General features: G+C 32.3%; 4 protein-coding genes across 5 annotated transcripts; 2 read left to right on the forward strand and 2 right to left on the reverse strand.

The window, feature by feature from the left end:
• Window positions 1-1,691: 1,691 nt before the first annotated feature.
• On the forward strand, window positions 1,692-2,642 carry LOC107955209 (protein EARLY RESPONSIVE TO DEHYDRATION 15). Its single transcript, XM_016890939.2, has 2 exons — window positions 1,692-2,191; window positions 2,283-2,642. Exons 1-2 carry the CDS (start codon window positions 1,816-1,818, stop codon window positions 2,441-2,443), a joined length of 537 nt encoding a protein of 178 aa, XP_016746428.2. The 5' UTR covers window positions 1,692-1,815; the 3' UTR covers window positions 2,444-2,642.
• Window positions 2,643-16,697: 14,055 nt separating this feature from the next.
• Window positions 16,698-18,879, forward strand: LOC107955210 (amino acid transporter AVT6C). Its single transcript, XM_016890940.2, has 5 exons — window positions 16,698-17,237; window positions 17,395-17,547; window positions 17,693-17,896; window positions 17,981-18,446; window positions 18,540-18,879. Exons 1-5 carry the CDS (start codon window positions 16,871-16,873, stop codon window positions 18,655-18,657), a joined length of 1,308 nt encoding a protein of 435 aa, XP_016746429.1. The 5' UTR covers window positions 16,698-16,870; the 3' UTR covers window positions 18,658-18,879.
• Window positions 18,880-20,114: 1,235 nt separating this feature from the next.
• LOC107955213 (protein LURP-one-related 14) lies at window positions 20,115-22,667 on the reverse strand. Its single transcript, XM_041092022.1, has 3 exons — window positions 21,348-22,667; window positions 20,866-21,087; window positions 20,115-20,736 (listed from the first exon to the last, which is right to left on the reverse strand). The coding sequence occupies exons 1-3, from the start codon at window positions 21,591-21,593 to the stop codon at window positions 20,644-20,646; spliced, it is 561 nt and encodes a 186-aa protein (XP_040947956.1). The 5' UTR covers window positions 21,594-22,667; the 3' UTR covers window positions 20,115-20,643.
• A 138-nt stretch (window positions 22,668-22,805) lies between these two features.
• LOC107955211 (uncharacterized) lies at window positions 22,806-25,313 on the reverse strand. 2 transcript variants are annotated; one of them, XM_016890941.2, is made up of 6 exons: window positions 24,973-25,313; window positions 24,817-24,880; window positions 24,612-24,725; window positions 24,344-24,442; window positions 23,411-23,536; window positions 22,806-23,165 (listed from the first exon to the last, which is right to left on the reverse strand). In XM_016890941.2, the coding sequence occupies exons 1-6, from the start codon at window positions 25,000-25,002 to the stop codon at window positions 23,020-23,022; spliced, it is 579 nt and encodes a 192-aa protein (XP_016746430.1). In that variant the 5' UTR covers window positions 25,003-25,313; the 3' UTR covers window positions 22,806-23,019. The 2 variants fall into 2 exon arrangements, with proteins under 2 accessions (XP_016746430.1, XP_016746431.1); XM_016890942.2 differs by having other exon boundaries at window positions 24,612-24,719; window positions 24,973-25,269.
• Between the last annotated feature and the right edge of the window lie 631 nt (window positions 25,314-25,944).

Below are 25,944 nucleotides of genomic sequence, written 5' to 3' on the forward strand. Positions count from 1 at the left end.
GTCTCACTATTAAATTATAAAATTAAAATATTTAGAGATTTCATACCTTTAAAATTTAATCCTCATATTTTTAATTTTTTAGAATATGATCATTTACTTTTTGGATTTAAAAAATTCAGGTGTAGTAGTTAGTATCACTGTTAAAATTGTTCTATTAAACTTTTAGAAATACTTATTTGAAACCATCACGATAAAATAAAATTTTTTCTATTGGAATAGTATTCTTGAGAAAAATTGGCGTTGGCATTTTGATTGAAATAATTAACAATATTAGCTATCCAGACTAATTAATGACATTATAAAAATAAATGAACTAAATTATGTCAAAAAGTAAAGTATATAGATTAAATCTCAAGTTTCAACATAGTTTAAAGGCCAAAATTAAAATTTGACCATTGTCTTATAATATAAAAAAAACCGACGCGAACCTAAAAGAAATTAGAAGCCACGTGTCAATCTCTAAAACTATTAGGGTATTCAAATTATATATAACCACATAATATTTTCACCAAAGAGTTAACGATATTAACTATTTAGACTAATTAAAATATTATAAAAGTATAAATACCAAATTATGTTAAAATTAAAGCATATAAATTAGATTTCAAAATTAAGCATGTTAGAGGGATTAAATCTTATATTTAACCATTTTTATAAAAATACTAAAAAGAAAAAGGAGAGCATTAGATTGCCAAGTGACGGCATAAGAAAGGTACTTTCCTTTTATATATAATTATGTAGAAGTTTTGATGCTAATCATTTAAGTAGAGTTGGATAAATTTATTTGAATTAAAATAAATATTTTTGATAAAATAATTCCTATAAATTTTTATTTGAATTGAGAGCATTTAAATCACAATCGCCAATGATGTGAGACTGCCCGATTTTGAGTGAAAAAGAAATCATTTAATTAAAAACAATAGCATAAAAATTTGAGAGCCTACTAAAAAGTTTCATTATAATCATAACTTTAAACTTTTTAACTATGCATTAATTATATTTTTAGTCATTACCCAATATAATTTTACACATTTTATTCTTTCATATATAATTTAATTAAAAATTATATTAATCTTTTATAAAATTAATTATTCAACTAGATTTTTTAACACAAACTCTTTTTGATGTTTCCGAAAGAAAATTCTTAATTTGCCGATATGAAGGAAGAAAATAATAATAAGATAAAATTTAACAAATTAAACCATCAAAATTTAAGATTATTTACCTACTTTATATCTTAATCACTAAGTTGGTAAAAGAAATTAGATTACATTTTATCTTTTTCACTCAAAACATGAGTAAATTAATTTCTATACATTAGATCAAAGAGTAAATTCGTTATTTCTATTAAAAAACTTATCTATTTCTACTATTAAAAACTGACATTACTGATGGAATAACCAAACAGTTACATATAGCATGCCACATGCACACCTCATTTTGACAAATAATAATCAATTTTTAACAATAAAATTAAATAAATTAAAAAAATTACTTTTTAATCTAATATTTAAAAACTAATTAACTCAGACTTCTTAATATAAAAATACTTTTACCAACAAAATTTCCAAAGCAATCAAAGCCTAAACGATTGAATATTTTATATGATTTGATTACATATCAGATCGCGTCTTTACCTAATATATCTTTAGGCTTAAAATCAATGCCTACTCTCCTTACAGAAACGTTGCTGTCATTTACCCTTTAATTGCCATATATTTCAATCTTGCCATTATACATTTATTCAATATTTAATGCAAAAAATTTCCACAGCTTTACTTTTGTATACAAATGTAGTGTCATAAGTGTAATAATATGAAAATCCGGGTTCATTTAGTAAGCTTATCCCCTATATATATATTCAGTGTGTACTCACGATTGATCTTATCCTTATCTCTTTTCCGTTGTCCGACAAAAGCTTCAGAATTGCAAATGGAGATTCTTTCTCAACGACCATCTTCTTTCTCAACTTTGAATCCCAACGCTCCATTGTTTGTTCCGTTAGCGTATCGGACGGTGGAGGATTTCTCTGATGAGTGGTGGGCTCTCGTCCAATCCTCCCCGTGTTTCCGCGACTACTGGCTTCAAGAACGTTTCCACGATCCCCAAAACGACGACGCCGATCTTCTTTTTCCCGACGATCTTGATGCCGTCTTTGACGATTACGACGACTTTTTCGTTGACCCTACCTGTAAGTTACTTATTTAACTCGCCCGAGTCAACCAAGTATATTTAACTCGGATCTCACCCCTTTTTTTTCTGTTTTGTTTCTGGGGTTTTAGGTGAAGGGAAGGAAGAAGATACTCAAAAGGAATTGGTACCCGTTGGAGCATTCAAATGGCGGAAGGGGCGAGTTGTGAGCGAGTCAACTAGGTTTCTTGAGAAAGCGCCCAAGATCGTGAATGTGAAAGTGAGTCCGAGGAATATTCACCAACCAAGGTAGATCGATTCCTGCAGATTTGAAATGGGAGGTCTCCTTAGAGCCGAAAACCGTCAGCTTTAGGTTTTATCTGCTGCTACCTGTAACTTGTTTTTTTTTCTTTTTCTTTTTTTGAATTTGTAAAATTATTGTGTACAGAGTTTTAGGTCTGTAATCTGTAACTTTGTTTCAGTAATAATAGAATTACCTCCCATATCGCACAGACCATGACCGTTGAAGTATACAACAAAAAAATTCAGATTTAGAGGAAAGCAAGTGTTTCTTACTGTTAATTAAAAAAAAGAAGAGGAAATGATGATGCAGGGAAGAAAGGGTGGGATTTTGTTGCTTTGGAAAAGAGGCGTGATGCTGGGGGTTGAGGCTAAAAGATATAAGAGTGTGGGGGTTTGATATTTACGTGATTGATGGGGATTTGGATCTTTAGCTTTTTCCTGCCTTTACTTGAACACTATTGACTTACTCTTATTCAACCGGCCACATATCATACATATCCACATAAATTAATACAAATAAAATTACTGGTAAATTACATCAACGACAAAAAGTCAGATTTCAGTTCATTCACTGTACTTAAAAAAAAAGAAAAACAAATCAGTGACAAACTTTATCAAAAAAGTGATAAATCAATTATACATTTAATGTCACAGGCTTAATGGAATTTCTAACGTGACTAATTAATTAGTTGATGTGGTCTTGTAACTTGTCATGTTAGATAAGACAAAATTGAGTATTTTTTTTCGTCATTCTTTTTTTTAAATAAATTACTTAATATTTTTACTGTTTGCGTAAATGACTTAATATATTTATACTTCTTCTCCATCCCAACACTCTCTATTTTTAAAGATGGTGATCTGCTTCACTCTACCATCAATCTCTTTTGTCTCATTCTCTATCTTCCAATATCTCTCCATCTAAATTCGGCCATATTGAGTATGACTTTTATTTCAGTCAAATTTGAGAAATAATTTTTCAGTTAAATTCTGTTTATTTGTTTCAATCAAACTCTGATTAGTCTAGATTATTTTATTATTATTTGCCCTATGAATTTAACTTATAAATAGGCTCTTTTACAACATTAAAAAATACACTCATTAGAGATTAGAATTCATAACACATTTAGAGAATTCTGTGTTTACGTTTTGAGAGTTCTTTGTTTTCGAGTTTTTAGGGTTTAGTTTATATCTCCATCTTTTGTACTCTTCGTTCTTTTACCATTATAGTAAAATTATTTTTGCCCGTGGTTTTTTATCCTCTTTGGAGGGGTTTTTTCACATTAAATTTGTGTGTTCAATTTTTCAGTTTATTTCACTATTTTTTTTACTTGTTACGTAATCGGGTCGATCCCAACAAGTGGTATCAGAGCTAGTTTAATTTTCATAGATTAGTCCATTCAAATATGGCAACAACAATGTTTGAAATTGAGAAGTTCGATGGTGAGACAAATTTCAATCTGTGACAAGTTTGGATGATGACAATTCTAGTTCAAACTGGCTTGAAAAAGGTTGTTACCGGGAAAAAGCCTGAGAATCTAAATCAAACAGAGTGGATAAAGCTTGATGAAAAGTCTTTGTCTGCAATCTAGTTGCGCCTCACGAATACGGTATTGCAGGAGGTATTGATGGAGAAGACCTCATCCGCCTTGTGGAAAAGGTTAGAAACTCATTATGTGACTAAGTCTTTGGCTAACCGTTTAGTGTTGAAACAACGTCTATTTACGTTTCGCATGAATGAAGGTGAGCTTCTTAGAGATCACATCAGTCAATTCATTACTCTTTTAAATGATTTAAAGAACATTGAGGTTCATATTGACGATGAAGATCAGACTATGCTATTATTGTGCTTTTAACCCCGTTCATACAAGTCTTTTAGGAAGACATTGATTTATGGTAGAGACAAACTCTCATTCGAAGATGTGAAGAGTCATTTGTTGAGTAGAGACAAACTCGACAATGAGTTTGGTTTGGATAGTAAGGCAGATAGGCAAGCTTCCGTTTTGATAGCATCAAAGAAACGAGAAAAAAGATGTCGCTATTGTAAAAAGTTAGGTCACGTCAAAGCAGATTGTTATAAACTGCGAAATAAAAGAGTTGCTGAGAGTAACGAGGAAGGTGTAGCTGATGCTAATTTGGCCGATGAAAGCGGTGATGATTTCTTATTAGTGTCAATGAGCGATAACTCCAAGCTCACGTTCGAGTGGATCGTAGATTCTAGATGTTCTTTCCACATGTGTCCCAATAGAGAATGGTTCTCCACATACAGTTCGGTTGAAGGTGGAGTTGTACGCATGGGAAACGATTCATCTAGAAAGGTAATTGGTATTGGTACTGTTAAAATTATGATACACGATAGGACAATTAGAACACTCTCGGATGTCAAGTATGTACCTAATTTACGAAAGAATCTCATCTCCTTGAGTATTTTAGACTTGAAAGGATGCAGAATCAACATCGAGTCGAGTGACATTAAAGTATCTCATGGAGCTCTCGTTTTGTTAAAAGGTAAAAGAACAGATAGTCTTCATATTCTAGAAGGTTCTACAGTGACCGGTGAAATCGGACGTCCCTCGTCCACTACGGAGTCAAATTCAACTCGTTTGGAGTGGAGGCAACTTGGTCATAGGAGGGAAAAATGTATGACTGTTTCGTTGAAAAGAAGTTTTTTTATGTAGGTTTTGAAAAGTTAGGGCACTGTGTTCGTGAAAATTAGACTCGGGTTAATTTTAATTCGACAGTGTACAAGTCGAAGGCTAGAAGTCTTCCAGTTTCTAAGCACAGATTCGACTCAATTAATTCTCTGCACAGTTCAAGATAGGCCTGTAGCGGGCTTTGGTAAAGATGGCATTGTGGAAATATGAGTCAATGTGGAGATTTGTTGAGTATGACTCATATTTCAATCAAATTTGAGTAATGATCTTTCAGTTAAACTCTGTTTATTTGTTTCAATCAAACTTTGATTAGTCTAGATTATTTTATTATTATTTGACCTATGAATTTAGCCTATAAATAGGCTCTTTTACAACCTTAGAAAATACCCCAATTAGAGATTAGAACTCATAACACATTTAGAGAATTTTGTGTTTACGTTTTGAGGGTTATTTGTTTTCAGTTTTTCAAGGTTTAGTTTTTATCTCCATATTTTGTACTCTTCGTTCTTTTGCCATTATAGTAAAATTATCTTTGCATGTGGTTTTTTATCCTCTTTGGAGGGGTTTTTCCATGTTAAATTTGTGTGTTCAATTTCTCAATTTATTTTGCTATTTTTTTACTTGTTGCTTAATCGAGTCGATCCCAACAGGCCATGCCAAAACCCAAACTACAACTTTCAATTTGTGCCCTTGTAGTTGCCAAACCACAACTTTCAATCTAGTGTCACCAAAACCAGAAACAAATATTGCAACCTAACTATTTGTGGAAACGTCATAATGACCTACCTTTTTCGATTACTAACCCAACCTCCCAAATACAACGACTATTGGTTCGAACTCAACTACGCAATCCATGTTTTTGAAAATTAGTAAATCTGAATCTGTGAAAACGACTTTGTGATATCATGTTAACAATCAGATTCGAAGCTTGTTGTAATTCCATTTATTGTATGAACCTTTCTCCACAAAGGGTCTTCGAATTCGTTCGATTTGTCTTGTTTTCCAGCTAACACCTGTTAAGGATCTAGGGGATATGTGTTCATCGTGGAGAAGCAATAGATCTTTCGTTGAATTGGTTTGAATAATGCTTTGTGCCAAAGCTATGGCGCCACATACATAAGCGTCGAAGGAGTGAAAATTTGTTACATATGCTTCCTTGTGATTAAATTGCCTGTTTTTCATCTTATTTTGCCTTGCATTATCTATGGAATAAAGACAAAATTGTATTAGAAAAAACAACAATTTAGGCTTTGTTTGATGAAATTTAAATAGCAACTAATCCAACTCACTAATAGATCCTTTCAATTTGATATGATTTTTTTTCTTTTCTCCTCCTCTTCCTCCACTTCTTTTACTGTCAACCTAGTTAGGGTTTTAAATTAGGGCTGTTTACACAGTAGGATGCCATGTCACTTTTCCGTTACAGTAACGGAAAATGGTTAAAAAGTTTGATTTGTTATTTTTCGAAAGTCGAGTGACTGAATTGAAATTAAAGTGATTGTTTTGTCAACTACATCAAAGTTGAGTGCTTGCTAGTGTAATTTACCCATATAAGTATTATGAAAATTTATTAACTTCAACTTTCTTATTTCCAAATTTGGCGTACAATGAGATTGGATATTAGTTTAGGTATCGATACAATTAAAAATCGATTAGTTCAATTAGTTAATTAATTGGCTTAATTAATTTTTTTAATTTTTTAAATAATTCTTTAATCGAATTTGTCAAATTGGCACAAAAAATATATAATGAAAGCTTCAAAACTTTAAATTTTGAAAGTATAGGAATTGAGATAGAATTTTTTAAATTTTATAAGTATAAAAAATAAGATGATTGGTGATTTAGGATCAAGATTTTTATAAAAATTAAAAAATATATGGATTAAATTTACAACTTTACACTGTTAAAATTAATAGCAAAATTTAACCAATCATATTTAATTGTTACTATTTGAGTCAATGTTGAAATTTTAAAATTAAAAAAAAAACACAGGAACTAAGATTAATCAATTTTAAAGTGCACAGACTAAAGGCTTAAGGGGTAAAAAAGCCCCTAAACCTTTTTTAGAAAAAATCAATCAAGCCCCTTTACGAAAAATGCACTCAATTAAGCCCTCAAACTTAAAAATTGCATCAATTAAGCATTTTAACAGATAGAATTCATCGTTGATCATTAGTTTTGTTAAATGTTGATGATGTGGCAGTTAATAGTTGCCAAACAATCAGAACAAAGCTACTGCCCAAAGCCATTGGAGCCGCCATTGTCCAGTCTTCTCCCCTATCACAAATCACATCAATAGCTCATCTTCATCATCTTTTCTAAAATCTTCAATTAGTTTCCTTTGAAATGGAGCTTAAGCATGTGAATCTAAACCCAAAGTCAAAATCCAAAAATCGCTCGATCTACATCACCAATAGTCCAATCAACCTCTAAACAGAACCATGGCCTCCTTATCTATCTTTCTTACTTCTTACAGTTCGAATTTAAAAGAGAATACCCCAAACCCTTAAACCTGTAATAGGCCACAAATTCTTGCTTTCTCTAGTCTTTGTCAAATTTTTTTTCTTTTTTTCCTAAGACCCTCTCAAGTTCCTTAACAAGTCCTCAAATGTAAAATGAAATCTTTGTATTTATATGGTTTCAAGTGTTGTCTTTCCTCATTTCTTTGAAACCTTTTATGTTGATTTTGCGTCACTTGCAATTTTTAAGATTAGAAATGGTATTATGAGATTTATAAACTTTTAAAATTAATATTTTTATAACACTGTTAAAATCGTTATGTTATAAAAAGTAGTATCAAATGCGAATCATGCATAATGGATTCCTTGGTAAAATAAGGAATATAAATGATAAAAGAGAAAGCTGATGGATGTCAAGTTGAATTAAGAAGTATGTCTTGATATATTAATTTAAGGTAGAGACTAAATTATAAAGAAGTGAAAAATTTTGGGGAAAAATATAATCATTTAAAATTTAATGGGTTAAAATATAAATATGGGAAAAGTTGAAGGACCAAAAGTGAAAATAAAGTTCTTGGGACACAAAATTGGTAAGTAGGGACCGGATTGAATAAGTAGAGAAAGATGAGGGACTAAATCATAATTTTACTAGAAGTGAATAGTGATTTAAGCTTACATGCAATGATGTCCCTTATCACAAAGATGAGGGACTAAATTATAATTTTTGTAAATTTTACTAAATCATAATTTCCCACATGTCATTAGGGTTATTTACAATTTTGGGTGTTGATCTTGGATGTCCTACAGATGGTTGAGGTTCTGCATTTGTTGCGGAATCTCCATAGCTCGTGTAAGCAACATCGTGTAGCCTAACATTCCAACCTACAGCTCGTGTGAGTAGGCCCATTTCACAACTTGTGTGAGCATCGTCCTCGTGTATCCGATGTTATTTCATTTGGTTCATCAGGTGAAAAATGAATAAATAAAATGATTATATGCATTGGTTATATAGAAGTAGATATATGAAATGGTTATATGAATCAGTTATATGAAAATAGATATATGAAATGAAACATTGGATATAGATATTTGAAATAAAATGTGAGTTGTTAAATGAATAGATAATGGTTGATTTGAGTTTTAAATGTGTTTACTTGTAATGTTCATAACATGATAAAATTATATGTTTTGTATACATGAACCCACTAACCTTGTGAGATTTGTGGTGTGTATAGGAAATAAATGAACTCATGACCTTGTTTATGAAATTAATTATGAAATGCTTTAGTTACAACATATACGGTAAGTTAAAGTTAAAGTTTAATACGAACTTACTAAGCTTTACATAAGCTTACCCTATTTGTTTTTTTTCTTCTTTGTAGATTGTCGGACTCTAGCTGTCAATTGGAACTTCGTTGGAGATTACACTATTCGACTACTCTTTTAATAGCTAATTTTTTATTTTGGTTCGGTTATAAGCATTTTGGTTATGTTTTGTCTGTCATTTGAGGTATGAAGTATGTATTTTAATGTAAACTTGAATGGTTATTTTTAGTTGGTTGTGGTGTGTGATGATATAGTCATGTTTTGCTACCTAAATGCAATTTTGGATGGTTGAATTGGTATACGTGATTTAGGTAACTTAATGAACTTTGGTTGGAAATATGCTAGTATTGGAAATTAGGATGCAAAGTGATTGTTTTAATATTAACCTTATGGTATGGAAGGTATTGAATGCTCATGGTTAAATTTTGAATTGCAGTGCCATTGGTGGCATATTGGTTAAGCACTTAGGTTGGGTGATATATGATGTGTTTTGGCAAGTTTTGTTGCATTTTATGCATGTTTAATGGTTGGTAATGTTATGACTTGTGGACTTAGTGAATTGAGTTGAAATTGTTTATTTTAGAAGACACTTTTGGGCATACACGGCCTGTGACACGATCTGCCGCATGATCGTGTGTCACACACCATTGTTTGGCACGACCGTGTGTTACACACGGTTGTTTGGCACAACCATGTAGCTTATTTGATTTTTGGTGCAGATTTGTCCACACGGTTTTAGAGAGTTACAAGGCCTAGTGACAAGGCCGTGTGACCCTTAGTTACACAAACTCAGGTTGTTACACGGTTTGGCCACACGACCATGTTTTTGAGCCACAAGGTTTAGACTCTATCACACAGTCTGACCATACGGTCGTGTGACCCCTGTTTTCAGTTTTTACCATATTTTTCTGTTATGTTTCAAATTAGTCCATACTTGTTTCTAAACTAATTTTAGGGTTCCATAGGCTCAATTTAAGTCTCGTTTTCAAATGTCTGCGATGAATGATGATTGTTTATTAATTTATGATGTTTAAATTAATCTTTGAATTGTGTTACTATATAATCGGTCTTCTTAACTATCGTAATATCCCGTAACCTTAATCCGACAACGGAGACGGGTTAGGGGTGTTACCGTAATAATTAAATATTATTGGTGTAGAAATTTTTTATTACCATTTTACTATTATTTTATTTTAAGATATTTTTATATTAATTAATGATTAAGTAAAAGATGGAAAGAAAAGAATTCTCTACATCTTTCTTTCAAGTTCATGCCACCACTCTCCATGGAGAAAATGTGTTTTATTTTCTTTGCAATTTGGTCATTTCCTTGAAATTAAGAGAGAAATCTTTGAAATTCCATTAAAATTTTTTAGTAAAATCAAGCCTCCAAAAGTCTAATAAAATTAGATTTCAAGAAGGAAGATTGTATGTTCATGTTGGAGGAGAGAGAAAATCAAGTTAAGGCTTCAAATCAAGGAACAATGTATGAATTTCAAGGTTTCATCATATTTTTTAGTTTAATATTGTTAAAAAAAGTAAGTCATGTTAAAGTAGAGATATGTGAAATAGAATATGTTAAAAGAAGGCTTAATTGAACTGAAATATGGTAATGAAAGAGACATAAAATGATGTTGAAATGAAATTGGAGTAAATATTGTATGCTCATGATGTTAAGGACTAAATCGTGAACTTTGTGAAATTTATAATTGAAATAAGAAAAGTGAAGATCATATAAATTAGACATGTGAAATAATATATTATGATGAATTAATGGATTAAAGTGCTATGTGATAGTGAATATTGAATTTTGTGATAAAAAGTACTATATTGAAAAGTACGTAAAAGTTTTACGTGTTATTATTTGATAAGTGAAAATGATGTAGAGAACATGAAATATAAGGTATATTGTGAATTAAGAATTTACTAAATGAAGTTCCGTGATTTTTGTAAATGAAATTACAATTGTTATTTACATTGTAGAAAAATGAGTACTAAATTGAAGAAGTATAAAAGTGTAGTTAAATTGTGAAAAATGTAAAATAAATACTATTATGAGTAAAGATTGTGGTTAGTCATAGAATGGAATTTAAGGTCCAAAATTATATAGTTATGTTACAGTGCTTAGTAAACTGCTAAGAAGGCTGAAAATGCTAAAAATCTATTTGTTACAGTGCTGAAAATGTATTTGTTAAACTGCTAAGAAGGAAGATGGCAATGATGGATTAACACAATTAAATTGCTGCAGATGGTGATGATCGCATAATTTTTTTCTTAATTCCATGTAATCAATTTTATAATTTTTAATTAATGAAACTTAATAAAAAATTTTATTTTTATTTTTATTTAATTTTTCACAATTTCCACGTTACCAGCTTTTTTCGCATTATCTACTACTTAGAAGAAAACAAATTATTTGAAAAATTATTATTAACTGCCACATCATCAACACTTAATGGAACTAATGGTCAGTGATGAATTTTGTCGGTTTAAGAGTTTAATTGATGTAATTTTTACGTCCAAAGACTTAATTGGATTTTTTTTGAGAAGAGCTTAAATGATATTTTTTAAAAAGTTTAAGGACTTTTTTACGTATAATTTACATATAATTCATAATTTATAATTAATCAATTTAAAAATGCATAAATTAAATTAAAATATAATGAATAAATTCATGATTCACATAACAAAATTTAACTTACATATGGGAAACTACTCCCTTTTTAACTTTTTTGCTAAATAGTTTTCATCATCTCTTCTTTTATTTCATTCTTGTTCTTTTTAATTGCTTTTGTGATGCTTTTCTTAGCCTACGAGATTTGCTAGGCTTGCTTATCCCGCGAAAGCATATTCATTATAAAAGTTTGTTTTGCGGTTTTTCTTTTAGGTTTAATGTATAATTTGGTATTTGAGATTGATATTTTTTTTAGCATGATATATATTATTTTTATCTGATGTGGTGTTTGTATTTGACAAAAGCTATATATTTTAACATTTAAAGATAATAATGTTAACTTTTTAGTGTATAATTTCGGTTTTAGGGTTGATTCGATAAAAAATCATAATTAGCAATTAATTTTTATCAAATCAACCCTAAAATCCAAATTGAATCACATCTATTGGATTATATTTGATAAATTAAACAAATTTACAATTAACATTAAATTTATTCTATTAACAAAATCATGAAAAATTCAAACTTAATAATATTAGCAATTAACTGTCATTAAATCAACCCTAAAATCTGAATTAAACACAAAAAAATTAACATAATTATATTTGAATACCAAAATATATAATTTTTGTTGAATACAAATATTAAATTAAATAAAAAAATAACACAGTGCATGCTTATTTTGTTTCCATATATAAAATAAATAAAGAAAAGTAAGGTGCGTTTGTTTAGTTAAACTTAGGAAAGCAAAGAAAATAATTGATTATAATATTTTTTCAATTACATCCTTCTTATAAAATAGCATAAATAAAAATGTAATTTTGCATATTAAAAGCTTTTCCTCAAGTTGGGATGAAAAAGGATTGAGTAATGTAAGGACTTCCTTTACTTTTCCTTATTTAAATAAATAAATAAATAAATAAAACAAGAAAAGAGTGTTACTTTTCCTTTAACTTGTTTTAGAGCAATCCAAGCATAGAATAAAAGTCATGTGAATAGTCGTTGTTTTAGTATTTTTCTTAATTCTTACGTTCCGGAAAGATGTGAAAGAGGTTGGGTCATTTGGGGATTGGTTTCAAGCATTAAAATCTTTTCGGTACGATTGACTTGTTAAGGTAGTGTAATGAGAGTAGGGGGAGTATGTAGTTATCATCAGTTAATCAAGGTTGTCCGTCTTTAGTAGTTTTTGACACTACCGATATAGCGTTCATTGCAATCTATAGTTTAATTAAAGTGTTTTGTTCTCATATAATCATTTACTTCTGATGGCAGACGAATGGAAGCAAAAGAAGGATGGTTTCTAACTTAATTTCCTTTTAATAGAGTGTGTTTTCCTTGGCTTTTGTTCCTTACTGGTTGTGCTCTGATTTGACTCTTAATGAAATTACTATTTTTATAAAAAAGTCTTTAAAATTTATTAAGTTTTTCATAAAAAGAAATATCGTTGCTGTGGGTGGAGATTTGTTCTCCCCATAATGTTGCTTTTGGTGGCTTCAGTATTCATGGGATAGTATTGGGCTTTTGGGGTTTGTTTTAGGGTTCTCTTTTAAGTTTGCAGTGCACGTCCAGGGGGTGAGACTGGATTCTTTCATATCGAAGTGGCTTTGCTTTGGGTCAAGGTATCATGAGCTTTTTGGTGATGGAACTTCGTTCAAGTGGACACCGCTTTTGCTCTCCTTCATGACTTCTTTAATCCTTTGTTTTGCAAACCTCAATTACTTCCAGCTCTCTCTCTTATCTAAATGGAAATTTGAAATTAAATTAGGTAAAGAATTGATTCACTTCTTAAAGCATGGTAGGTGCCAAAATTGACTCCTCAACGATGAAACATTTGTTCCCTTATAAAATATGGTTACAATATGCTGTATTTTTATAGAGTTTTTAGTTTCTGTATTTTAAAAATTAAAAATTTAATCTCTTATTTATTTAATTTTAAAATCTTATCAATTAATTTTTGTCAAAATTTGTCAACTTAACATATTTATTTATTTATTTATAAATTATGTCACATAATATGAATATAACCTAATCCACATGACAAATTGATAAATTTTGACGGGAAATACAATGCTAATAATTAAATTTGAAAATTTTAAATCAGAAAAACAAAAGAAGTTCTCAAGTATAGTAAATGATTTGGAGCTGAAGAATTAAGGTTGAGTTGGTGAACATGGGAAACACTAGCTGACATTCAAATCAACAAGGGATGTAGTGTAATAGAGAAGGTAGCAACCGACAAGAGCAAGAGAGTTGTAGTTTTTGAGTAATTTATACCTAGCTTTTTGCTGCTCTATATATGGCCATTGTTTGCCTGTACATCCATGTTTGCGTTATAAATGTTTGAATCAACATGAGTACCATGGTCGGATGAGAAAATAAATCAATTCTATGTTTATGCTTGCCTGATAATAATCAAAAGTGATTAAGGGCATCCTTCATGCTTAAATTGATATTATTGTTTAACTCAATTAATAGTAAAAAACACATTAATAATCTGGTCTTTCAACCATGTATAATAATTGACAAGAAAACAAAGGTTTAATGGGTTTTATCAGTGTTTCATCATCAAACCAGAATATATATGTTAGATATTGGTTTAATCAGCAGCATATGAAGTAGTGCAAATTCAAGGGCAAGTATAAAGGTCAAATAAGCTTATTCAGTGCATGCGTTAATAATGTCACTTTGGAACACATAAACGAAATATCAACATCTTTGATCAGATTAGCAGATGCTTTAGGTTTTGTGTATATTCTTATTGCAAAAAGTCGCCATTCATGCAATGACGAACTCTTCCTGTGAAGCTGCGAGTTGAAATAAGTCTACGAGCTTAACCAAAAGTGCGAGCTCATAAAAAGATGTGAGCTCAACTCAAGTTGCTTGTTAAGTAAGATGCGAGCTGTTATCAGTTGTTGGCAAACCCCAAATGTATTACAAGAAGGGTTGGCATATTCCGCTAATGATATTTTATAATTAGTTTGCTCAGTGTTAGTATTGATTTGACTTTTTTAGGTACTGACTTTTACCTAATCAATTTATGTATAAATTTCATCTTCGTATTTTTAAGGTGTTTTAGTGGAGTTTGTTGAATTATCTGTAACACTACACCCATATATATATTGTAATTCATGTGAAATGAAGATGATGATGAGAGAATTTGATAGCAGTAAAAAATTCTGCTAAGTATTTTTCCTTGTTTTCTCTGTTTTTGTTCTCTCAACTTCTAAACTCCAACAGTTCTATACAATTATTAACCAATGCTTGTTTGCCAAGTCACAACTTGGGCCGTATATATGGAGGATCAGTTCTTTCTCAAGTCGCTCTCCTAAAGTACCTTGAGTCATCTGCAAAACTGTTGTGTGATGAATTAATATCAAGGTTCTTAGACACAGGTGGGGGAGTTAAAGTTCCTTCTAAACTTCTCATAAGAAGCCAGTAGAGAATGAAGCTCAAGGACAGAACTCACTCTACGGAATCACCCCATAAAGATCCATCTTCAGCCTGAATGTCCACCTCATTGAAAACCTGAAAATATTTTTTTGTACAAAAATAAAAACTGCTAAATAAACGCACAACTTTTGGGTACCTATGGAAATGGTAGTATTAACTAATTACCATCGGTAGTTGAAGAATGGCCTAATTGTAAAGTGGATAGCTGCACACTTCTTGAATACAGCTCTTAACCCAGTTTATATCAATGTCCTGCACTGTTTGAAGCTGATCAATCTATCCAAGTAATTGGAGGTTTATAAAATAGTTCCAATAAAATTTTTTCCAGAAATACACACGGATTATTCAAAAAATAATAATGTTTGAAATCCAAAGGCTGTGTTGTTATGCCACTTGTTAATGACAGATAGATTAACAATCTTGGATAGATAATGATGAAAAAACGAGAACAATTAATGGGTAAAAGGTGAATTTTGTGGCCGAGGGTGTTTTAATGGTGGGCTTTTATTACGAGTTACTACAACGGTGAACGAAATAAGTGAATATTATATTTTCGGAGATCATGTGAACTGCAACGTAGCATTGTAAGTTACGTAGTTATGATTAGTATATTCATGACATCCAATAGACAAACCTCTTAACATAGAACCAATAGCTATGATTGGATGATTGGTTAGTGAGAAAGAAACCCTATTGGATGGCTTTAGTGAACAAAAATTGACGTCAGTCAACAAAGATAAACTATTGAAGGTAGATGAAGTTCAAAGTTATAGAACTGAAAATCATGTGGTTAGTCAAAAAGCTCCGACATTGAAAGCCTATGAAATGTGTCCAATAATTTCTTATAGTTACATGAAAAATTCAAAATATTTGAAAAATAAAGTAGGATAAGAATAATAACAATTTATTTGATTTTTTAAAAATCTTTTTAAGACTAGGCTATTACAATGAACCAGATCGTCTACTTTAGATATAGGTTTAATTAGCAGCATATGAACTGCTGCAAATTCAAGGGAAATGTAAAGATGCTAGAAGCTGATTTATGTTATCAGTACTTGGGCAGCGCATGTCTTGAGCTCTTCCCGATTGAGTATGGACTTCCGAACATTAAACGAAAACATCAACATCTTTCACCATATTCTGTTGCTTGCAGATCTTTGTACAGCCCCAAACGTACAGGAAAAACAAATATATATCTTTTTGGCCGGAACCCAGGTCCTTATCTAATTCCATATCTTTACACTTCACCATACCAAATTTAAAATTGTAGCTTTAGAACAAAGGGGGACTTGAATTTATTGTTATTTAAGAGAGAAACAGAGATAGTGACTGAATCATGTTAATAATAGCCATGGCTCCAGTTAATTAGATATTGGGCCCTTTCTGATCTGTAAAACTTGTTTTTAAGTTTGATCAGCTGCTAAATGATCTGTTATTTTCTTTCTCTTATAAAAGTCTCACGTTTTTCTACTGAAAGGCCGATAATGATTTTTTAACCTCCTTGCACTTCACTAGTTTTTGTCCCATGTGATTGAAACAACTATTTCTCCACTTTTTTATGAAGGAAATTCAATTTCGTACAGCTTCAAATCACCGTTCGCCACATATTCATGGAACAAGACAAACACATCATTACCCCACATCCAGCCTGTTCTCTACTCCAATTATTAATACTAATCTTCATTGAAAATGGCATTCCATCTTACCCCCTTCATTACATTATCCTATATTAAATCATTTCCTTTTTTCTGATGTCAGTTTTGTCATTTCACTACCCTTATTCCTATCTACCCTTGTCTCCATTAATGTGCAATAATACAGAACAAGACAACTGATAATCCTAACCAGAAGAAGAAAAAAAAAAGCTTCATCACCGGATGTCTTCTTCGGCCATCACCAGTGCAAATGCACCGCTCCTCGGGGAAAACAAGCCACCTGCAAAGCATACATCGGTCTCCAGCGCTGTGTTCAATGTGTCAACTAGCATTATTGGTGCTGGAATAATGTCAATCCCAGCAACTCTCAAGGTGCTAGGAGTAATCCCAGCATTTATGTTGATAGTGATTATAGCTTGGCTAGCAGACATCTCGGTTGAATTTCTGATGAGGTATACACATGCTGGGAAGTCAACCACTTATGCCGGTGTCATGAAGGAGTCGTTTGGGCGGATTGGATCTGTCCTGGTGCAGTTATGTGTCATTACAAATAATCTTGGTTGCTTGATCATTTATTTGATTATTATTGGTAAGTTCTTTTGCAGCTAGTAAGTTGTACAGGTTGTGGATAAGTTTCATAATCTATTTGAATAGTTCAACTTAGCTCTGTAATTATAGATAAGAGTCTGAAGCTATTTGAGTGATCATTGATAAAATGTTCTGATGTTTAGTACTGTGCTTTTTAGGGGATGTTCTTTCAGGAAATCAACCTGAAGGATCAGTGCACTTGGGCGTTTTACAAGAATGGTTTGGCATTCACTGGTGGAATTCCCGTGCCTTTTCAATCCTTTTCATTGTTGCTTTCGTTATGCTTCCATTGGTTTCATTTAGGCGTGTAGGTAAGGTTTTCTCCAAAAGATATGTCCTGTTTCTATATGAAGATGATTTCTTATCTTATATACAGAACTGAGTAATTATTGTTTATGTTATGATATTGAGTTTGTCGTCGAGAATCTTATCTGTTAACTTGGCCTGAATTTGCAGATGCATTAAGGTTCAGTTCTGCATTAGCAGTTTTTCTAGCTGTGCTGTTTGTTTCCATCAGTTCAGTGATGGCAATACATGCACTTATCGAAGGGAAAACCGAAACCCCGAGACTGCTGCCTTACTTGGACAGCAATGCCTCTTTTTTCGATCTCTTCACTGCTGTCCCGGTTATTGTAACAGCTTTCACTTTTCATTTCAATGGTAAGAGCGTTCTGGCATTCATATGAGTGCTTGTTTTCATGCTAGTTCTAGCATTAATATGCCTCTTTTTATGAATGAATGCAGTTCATCCAATTGGTTTAGAGATGGACAAACCTTCTGATATGATGAAAGCAGTCCGAATTTCACTGATACTCTGCGGTACCATCTATTTTACAGTTGGGATCTTCGGATACCTTCTTTTTGGTGAATCGATCATGCCTGATATACTTGTTAATTTCGACCAAAATTCTGGTTCAGCACTCGGTTCTTTACTCAATGATGTAGTTCGGTTGAGCTATGCCCTTCACCTAGTGCTGGTGTTTCCCCTCTTAAACTTCTCATTAAGGGCCAATATTGATGAATTCCTTTTCCCAAGTAGGCCTATCCTGGCAAAAGATAACACCAGATTCATGTCCCTCACTCTTATTCTGCTAGCCATTTGTTACTTGGCAGCCATAGCCATCCCTAACATATGGTATTTCTTTGAATTTATGGGATCAACCTCTGCAGTCAGCCTTGCTTTTGTCTTCCCGGGTGCTATTGCTCTTAGGTATCATCTCTATCTAATAAGCTGGATTCATATTGCCTGTAGCCTTAAACACATTCCTGCTAAGTCTCTTCCTTTTTCCCTTTACAATTGCAGGGATGTTCATGGCATATCGACATCAAGAGATCGGATTGTGTCTGCAGTAATGATAATTTTGGCTGCTGTTACAAGTGTAATAGCCATTTCCTCTAACATATACAGCTTTTTCACCTGAAACAGGTTATCACTTGATTCCTCCTCACCTTCCGCAGAGATGCTTGTATTCTAGTGTAAAAATCAAGTCCCCTTAATTAGCAATTTTTTTTCTCCCTTATCTTGTAAGGAATAAACACATCATATGTTGATAAAAATAAAATCAGATAGATACATGTACTTTTCTGAAAACAGACTTCCAAGAATGGATGCTTTTACAAGTCTTTTAGATCTTTTTTGCTAAGTATGTTGTCCTCGAACATCCAATGAAGAATCCTTGCAAACAATACCATAAGATTTCATGGATCATTCCAAGTTAACTTGCTGATTGTATACCTAAAATCCCAACCGGTATGCCAGAGAAGATCTCATCCATGTTTATCTTCTATGCTTGACACAAATGAAAAATAGGATATGTCTATTTGGTCCCTTGGCCTTCTAAAATGACTTTCTGAAGCCTTTTTTTGTTCATCATTCTTTTCTGATTGATCTGCCAAGCACCAATTTTGGAAGCCAAAAAGCTTTTATTAACTATAAGTTGACAATGTATGTGCTATCTGTAATTTTCTGAGAGCCATTGGTGTCAACTTGCACTTTATTACTTGTTTCTTCCTTTATTATTTGATTTTAGGGCCTTATTTTATAGAAAGATGATTGCCTTAACATTTTTAAACATTACATTGTTTATTCATTTAAGCTCACACTTAGAATTATGCAGGCCACATGCTCCTGAATACTAGTAACTGTTCCTATTTGTTTGTACCAAATTTTGCTGTAGCATAAGATGGATTTATTCATTCAACAAAGATATATATATATATATCTGACAAGTTCGCTAAATCTGACATCAATATATACATGTAGAAGGTCCCAAGTTCGCTAAATCTGACATCAATATATACATGTAGAAGATCCCGAAGCTTAACTTATTTGGTTCATATAACCAACCTTACAAGGTTGTATTCAGTAGTTTAGTGTTCGGATCATAGAGTTGTTCTATTAATTTTAAATATTCAACTCTTTCATTTTTATCAAAACTCTTAGTGAATTTATACTTCAATGTTTTATAAGTTGTTTATAGGATTGGAAATCATATTTTTTTGAAAATTATATTTTCTTTTCTGTTTTTCAGGTTTTTTATTTTATTTTTTCATTAAATTAAAATATTTTAGTAAATTTGATTGTAAATCGGGATTTTGGCAAATCATGCTAACCGAAAAATTTAAATCTTTAACAGCTTTTAGTGTTCCTAATGGACATTATCAATGGAGAGTAATGCCATTTGGATTATGTAATGCACCGCAAATCTTCTAAAGATGGATGGATTCTATATTCAATAAATATAAAAAATTTTGTATAGTCTATATAGATGATATTTTAATATTTTCAGAGACATTAGAAAAACATAGAAAATATTTAAATATTATTTCTCAAAAATTCATAAAACATGGAATCATATTAAGCCCTAAGAAAATAGAGTTAGAAAAAACAGAAATAGAATTTTTACAATAGATTTTATTACAAAAGTAGAAGTAAAGGAAAAGTTTTTACAATGAGAGGATGGTGAATGAAAAGAAAAAAAAGATTTCTAAACTATTTTTCGATGCTTCTTTAGGCTTCTTCCTTTTCTATTTATAAGAGAATTTTAAAACTCTATTTAATTTTCTTTGAATCCAGCACAATTTTCTGATAAGGATCTTGTATCCTTATTAACATGGTTGCTTCCACGTTGCATTATCTTGTCACATCATTAATTTGATAGTTGCTCCCACGTTGAAATCTTTTTTGTTTGCATCTGGATGCCCTTTTCTTTAAGTTGTCTTATTTTGTCCATACTTTAGTATTTGTTTATATTTTATATTTGTAATTCAGGAATTTAGTCTTCGGAAACCTTCCCCTATCACTCGGCTAAGCCTCTTTTGTACCCCAAAGAAAAAACAATGGAAAACTCGAGAATTTTTTACAAGAAAGACGAGAGCAGAAACTATACGAAATATGTAACAACAGGTCATTCACATTCAACAAGGATGATTATCAGTGCTGCAATGAATGCATAATCCACTCCTGAAGGAATACTAACCCTGAAACTCTCTTTTTGACCCTGACAGGTTGCCAAAAAAGAAAACCTGTATAAGTATATTATTGCCAACATTGAATTTTCAATTCAGCTTTTGAGATTCTGATTTAATTCATAAAACAGGACCAAAAAGAAAAAAAAAAGGCATCTTACCTCTGCAAGAATAGTATCCCCTTTATAAACTCTTATATATTGAGATGGATAATTGGAACCTACAACCGTGAAGTTGCTGATATCCTTATCTATGTTGCCTACTAAAAACACTTCAAGCCTTGTTTTCATTGGTTGAAAGCGTGATCGCTGCACGGTAAAAAGAAGTTGACTTTTCTCTGAACTTTCACCTCTCTGAACCATCCATTTTTTACCAGTGATTGCCTTGTGAACATATCAGCAGGAGAAAAAAAAGTGTAAGAGAGAAGATGATATACCAAAGTAGTTTTCAATAATTTAGAACCAAGAAGACGCATTATATACACATATGGATTAGCAATCCTCGTAGTTCAGCTCATTTTCAAGCTATGCCATCCGGAGTCTTCATTATTCCTGAAGTTTTCGTGTTTAAACTTATATGTCCGCATATATTCGAACATGAGTATAACCATGTCAATCTAATAGAGGGAAGTGAGAAGCTATACCTTTTCGCGGATTGTGAGGATAGGGAAGCCAGCAGAGTTGCGCAGGACTCGTTTTCTGAAAAGGGTCGTGTAGGAGCCATCGGCAAGGAGGTAAAGATTTCCTTTGCCATCTGACACTTGATAATGTATATTTGAGAGGCCATGTTGCTTTCTGTTGACAATTAAATCCAAAGGGTAAGGCAAACAGAACCCATCCCCAGCAAAACTAATCATAGGAACCCCATATACCATTTGTGGAACTGCCATTAATATCCCCAGGAAAACAGACCTAAAAGATTGGTTTTCTCTACAATGTCAAAGATATATAATTCTGAGTTATATAGATGACAGTGATCAGTTTTGCAGGCTAATTTAGAGTTTAAAAATAAAACTTGGGGCCTTGCAACATTTCTTGGAAAAAGAGCTCATTGTCAACATTGCAAGGTCAGACAACTTATAAACTATTTGCTGAATCAACTTCAGTTGGAATAATTTTAGTAAATTTATTTATGTTTTTGAAGTCATGCATATATACACTAATGAAATTCTTTATCTTATATTTAATATAATTATTGTTAAGATTAGAAGTCTACCAGAATAATCTATTCCTGGTAAACCATGACAGCTAATAATTAAGTCTTTAAAACAAGCTGATATTCTTTTGAGATCATTTCGTTTGACTAACAAGAATGTCTTGAAATATGAGAGAATGAAACAGATACATGTATCCTACCTAAAGCCGTATGCCTGAAGAGGCTGCAAACCGGCAATAAACTAAACCGGATTCAAATAAAACCCTTGGAAACATCATCTTAATGACTTCTATGCAAAATTGAGATTAGTTGGCTAGGTACGTCATTTTCATAGTTGACTGATGTTGGTAGAATATTATGCGAGGCATCAATGATAGGTGGAAAGATACAATGAAGTTTTACACTGCTTTTATCCATCAAATTCAAATTAGATTGAGGTTAGCATTTCTGCAGTAAGGTTCACGGCTTCCTTTCCTTTGTTTGACTAAGTAGTAATAATATCTAGTGTTTACTGCAATGGTAAAATAGATTATACTCTCAGACAGAACTCAGACCCTAAAAAATGATATTATTGTAAGAGAGCCACAAACCCTGAAAACATTAATTTTCATAAACCGTAATTCAAACATGAAAGAGATTACATTGTTGGTAGACAACCATGAACCCTGAAAATTCGGACGTGAAAGAGATGATATTATTGTGACAAAACCACAAAACCTGAAAACATTAGTTTCCATGGACTTTAAAATGAATATAAAGGAATGACATCGTTCAAAGAGGGAACCATAAACTCTCAAAACATTAGTCTTCATGAACCATAAAATTGAATTGATTATAAAACAAACAAATGACCGGCTAATAATAATTGGAGTTTGACAAAAGATAATACTATATTTTTTTAGTAAAGAGGGCAGGTAACCAGGGCAAAAACAAAACATTTCTTAGGTAAACAAAAGTTTTCCTTATTTCCTTGGGATAATGCAATCCAGTCGACGGTCACATTAACCAAAAACATGAAGTGTAAATTTTGAATTCTATAATCAGCAAAATGATACACTCAAGTTTTCATTTGTTCTTATAAAAACAGAGTTTCCCTTCAATGCTAAGGCTTCTTTTGCCTAACTGCTCTTCAATTCCAAATTCAAAGAGTTAAAAACTTTTCAAGAGGAAATATCATATCTCAAATCTTGAAATCTCTTCAGTAAGTTTGATTTGTATGCACCAATTTCGGCATCTTCGAAGGTGTCTGGAGTAGACTTTATAACTGAGATTGCCCCACCATTGTGTAAAGCTTTGACTGCTTCATCTGCAATAGTGGAAACTAAGTCAGAATCATCCCTGTTAGCATTTTAAGACAAAAAAGCAAAGTAGGCAAAACGTGCGCTGGAATGCATGTGTCACCAAACTCAAAGCCTGTCGTCTAATATCGAAAATAATGTTAGCCCATCAAGAAGTTGAATGCTACTGCAAACAGGCAGGCAGGAACTCACGCATCAAAACTCTTACTAAAGCCAGGCTAAACTTGTGAGCCAAACTAGTATATGCTTTTACCTGACTTTGACAGTGCACTGAGAGCTTTCAGAGCCTCTTTCTGAGTCCGTTCATCTCTAGCAGATCCCAACATATTTAAGAGCTCTTGAGCTCCACCAATCTCAACTATTTTCATCCTTCTTTGATCTATCATAACAAAAGGAAGCAGAGGGTTAATTGTATAAATGATGTCATAAACTAACTTTAGTCAACACTAACACCCTTTCTGCAGGGTCATGCACCATTAATATTAGTTACTCTAGTTTAAAATTGATGGCAAAAATTATAGAATTCACTTTAAAACTACTCTAGTTTTGAAGGTAAGCTCCACTTCCATAATAAGTACAAGGTAGAAGTAAAAGGGGAACCGCAAACACTCATTTGCAACTACTTATTTCAATCTTAAAATCACAAACCTAAATTGCTGAAATTTTAGGAGGAAGGTTTTAAACTTTCACAGACGGTAGCAAGTTTATCAGCTAAAGCCATATATAGAGGCACCACCGCAAGAGCATATAAAACATATAAAATTCCACCCAAACCCCATCAATGCAACCAAAAGCTACATGTAACAGAAGAAGGTAAGACTTGAGGAGGAAAATATCAAAGGAACATCCAAAAAGAAGGCCATGAGAAGTTTATAACTCAGGTTAGCTGATCATGAATGGAACCTTCATGCTCCCAAACAGCTAGAATTTCCTCTCAATATTACCCTAAATAGTTTTTCTCAGACACCAGCACCGTTTAACAAACATGTATATTATATGAGAAAAGAAATGGGATCAGATGGCCTGTTACAAAATAAGAGGCATGTATACGTTTCATCAGTATCTGCTTTATTGTTTAGACTTATGCAGGAAAATTTTAAGAGCAGAACTCACATCAAAATTCAAAAACAATACAATATAGATACACCAAACTTGTATAAAACTAATATTAGGGCAAAGAACATACCGTCAATTGCAAATCGGGCTAATCTAGAAGCTCCCATTCTCTTAAACAAGGGGTCCTTAACATGCAAAAGTGACACAGATTGATGCATCAAATTATCACCTGTAAATGGCAAACCTATAAGCAATTTCCCTTTTTTCAATCAAATAATAAGATTAGTGCATAAACCATATTGCATATCCAAAGTTACCGACAAAAGTCTAATACCAGAATAGAGACAACATGTAAACTAATTTCTAACAAAAGATTTGTTTCAAAAAAAAAGGAATACCCATGTAAGGAAAGAACTGATAAGCAACGAAAGTAGCAGTGCCAGCAAAGAAGAGCTTCAACAACCATCCTATTTTCCTCTCAGCTTCCTGTTCAAGAGAGGCTTCATCTGCAGCTAAAAGGCATAAAGGCATTTAATTGGGTAAGCAATGAATTAGAAACCCTTCTTTTCTAGAAAAACAAATAGATGAGAAAAAAAGGGCAACCTTTTCCATTAAATGATGAGACATTTCGAGACTGCACATTCCAAGGCCTTCTTTTGAACAACAACTACAGAGAAAAAAGGGGTTGGGAGGGGGATAAAATGAGAATTGGATGTCGAAATCGGAAAAAAAGGAAATGAAAGAAATTGAGTAGTTTACAGTGTTAAAGTGAGCAGCCAAGGCGCGCATCGTTGAGAATGGAAACAGAGTGCTGGGATGGTGGGTGTTTGAGAGCAATGATCAGGTATTCCACGGTTTCATAGTACGACAGTGCGTCGCTGTAACTCAAAGATCAAAAGGCAGTGTTTTTCTTTTCTGTTTACTACCTAAATTTCAGATTCGTATTTCCTAGTGGGGATAAAGAATAGCGAAGGCCTAATGTTCATCCCTCCGGTTGCATTGCACCGGCTGGTGACTTAATTTCTTTCTCTAATCCAAGTTTAACTTGCCCTACCCAACTTAGACACCAATTTTATTATTAAAATTTTTAAAATGAGCTTACTTTTTTTTCCCAAGCCCCCAATTTAATAAAGGTAAACTCAAGCCCGATCCGACCCGCTCCTATTTAATTTTTATTTAGATTTTCGGTAATGAGTTTAATTGTTATTGTGTTATTGCTTTAATATAAATATATATAATTATTATTTAACATTTATAATTAATATAATATTTTTATAACATAATATATTTGAGTCGGGTCAAGCTCAAGTCAAAAAATCTTGCCCAAGGTCTAACCCATATAGAAAAATGGGATTAACTTTTACTCAAGCCCATTTTTTGGGTGAGCCTTCAGGCTTGGACGAGTGACCTAGCCATGAGCAAGTCTACACAGAGAAATAAAAAAATGTAACAAATATATTTATAAATAATTAATGGTGAGACCAAAAGTAAAACAAAAACAACTAAAATTAGTTACGGTGCCCAATCTTTAGCAAGTTGATTGATAGCTGCCTATCTTGCCAATTTGCGCACTGTATGGATAAGTTGGTGTCATCATCACTCAAATAAAAGGTGTAGTATTATGCCTAGCATTATGATATTAGCTTGGATAGGTGCAAGTTTCCAATGCACCTTAACACGACCCTCAAATATTAACTGCCATTGTTGGTTGTATTGAATAAAGCGAACATG

This window comes from Gossypium hirsutum, chromosome D04, assembly GCF_007990345.1.
Source record: "Gossypium hirsutum isolate 1008001.06 chromosome D04, Gossypium_hirsutum_v2.1, whole genome shotgun sequence".
Taxonomy (NCBI): Eukaryota; Viridiplantae; Streptophyta; class Magnoliopsida; order Malvales; family Malvaceae; genus Gossypium; species Gossypium hirsutum.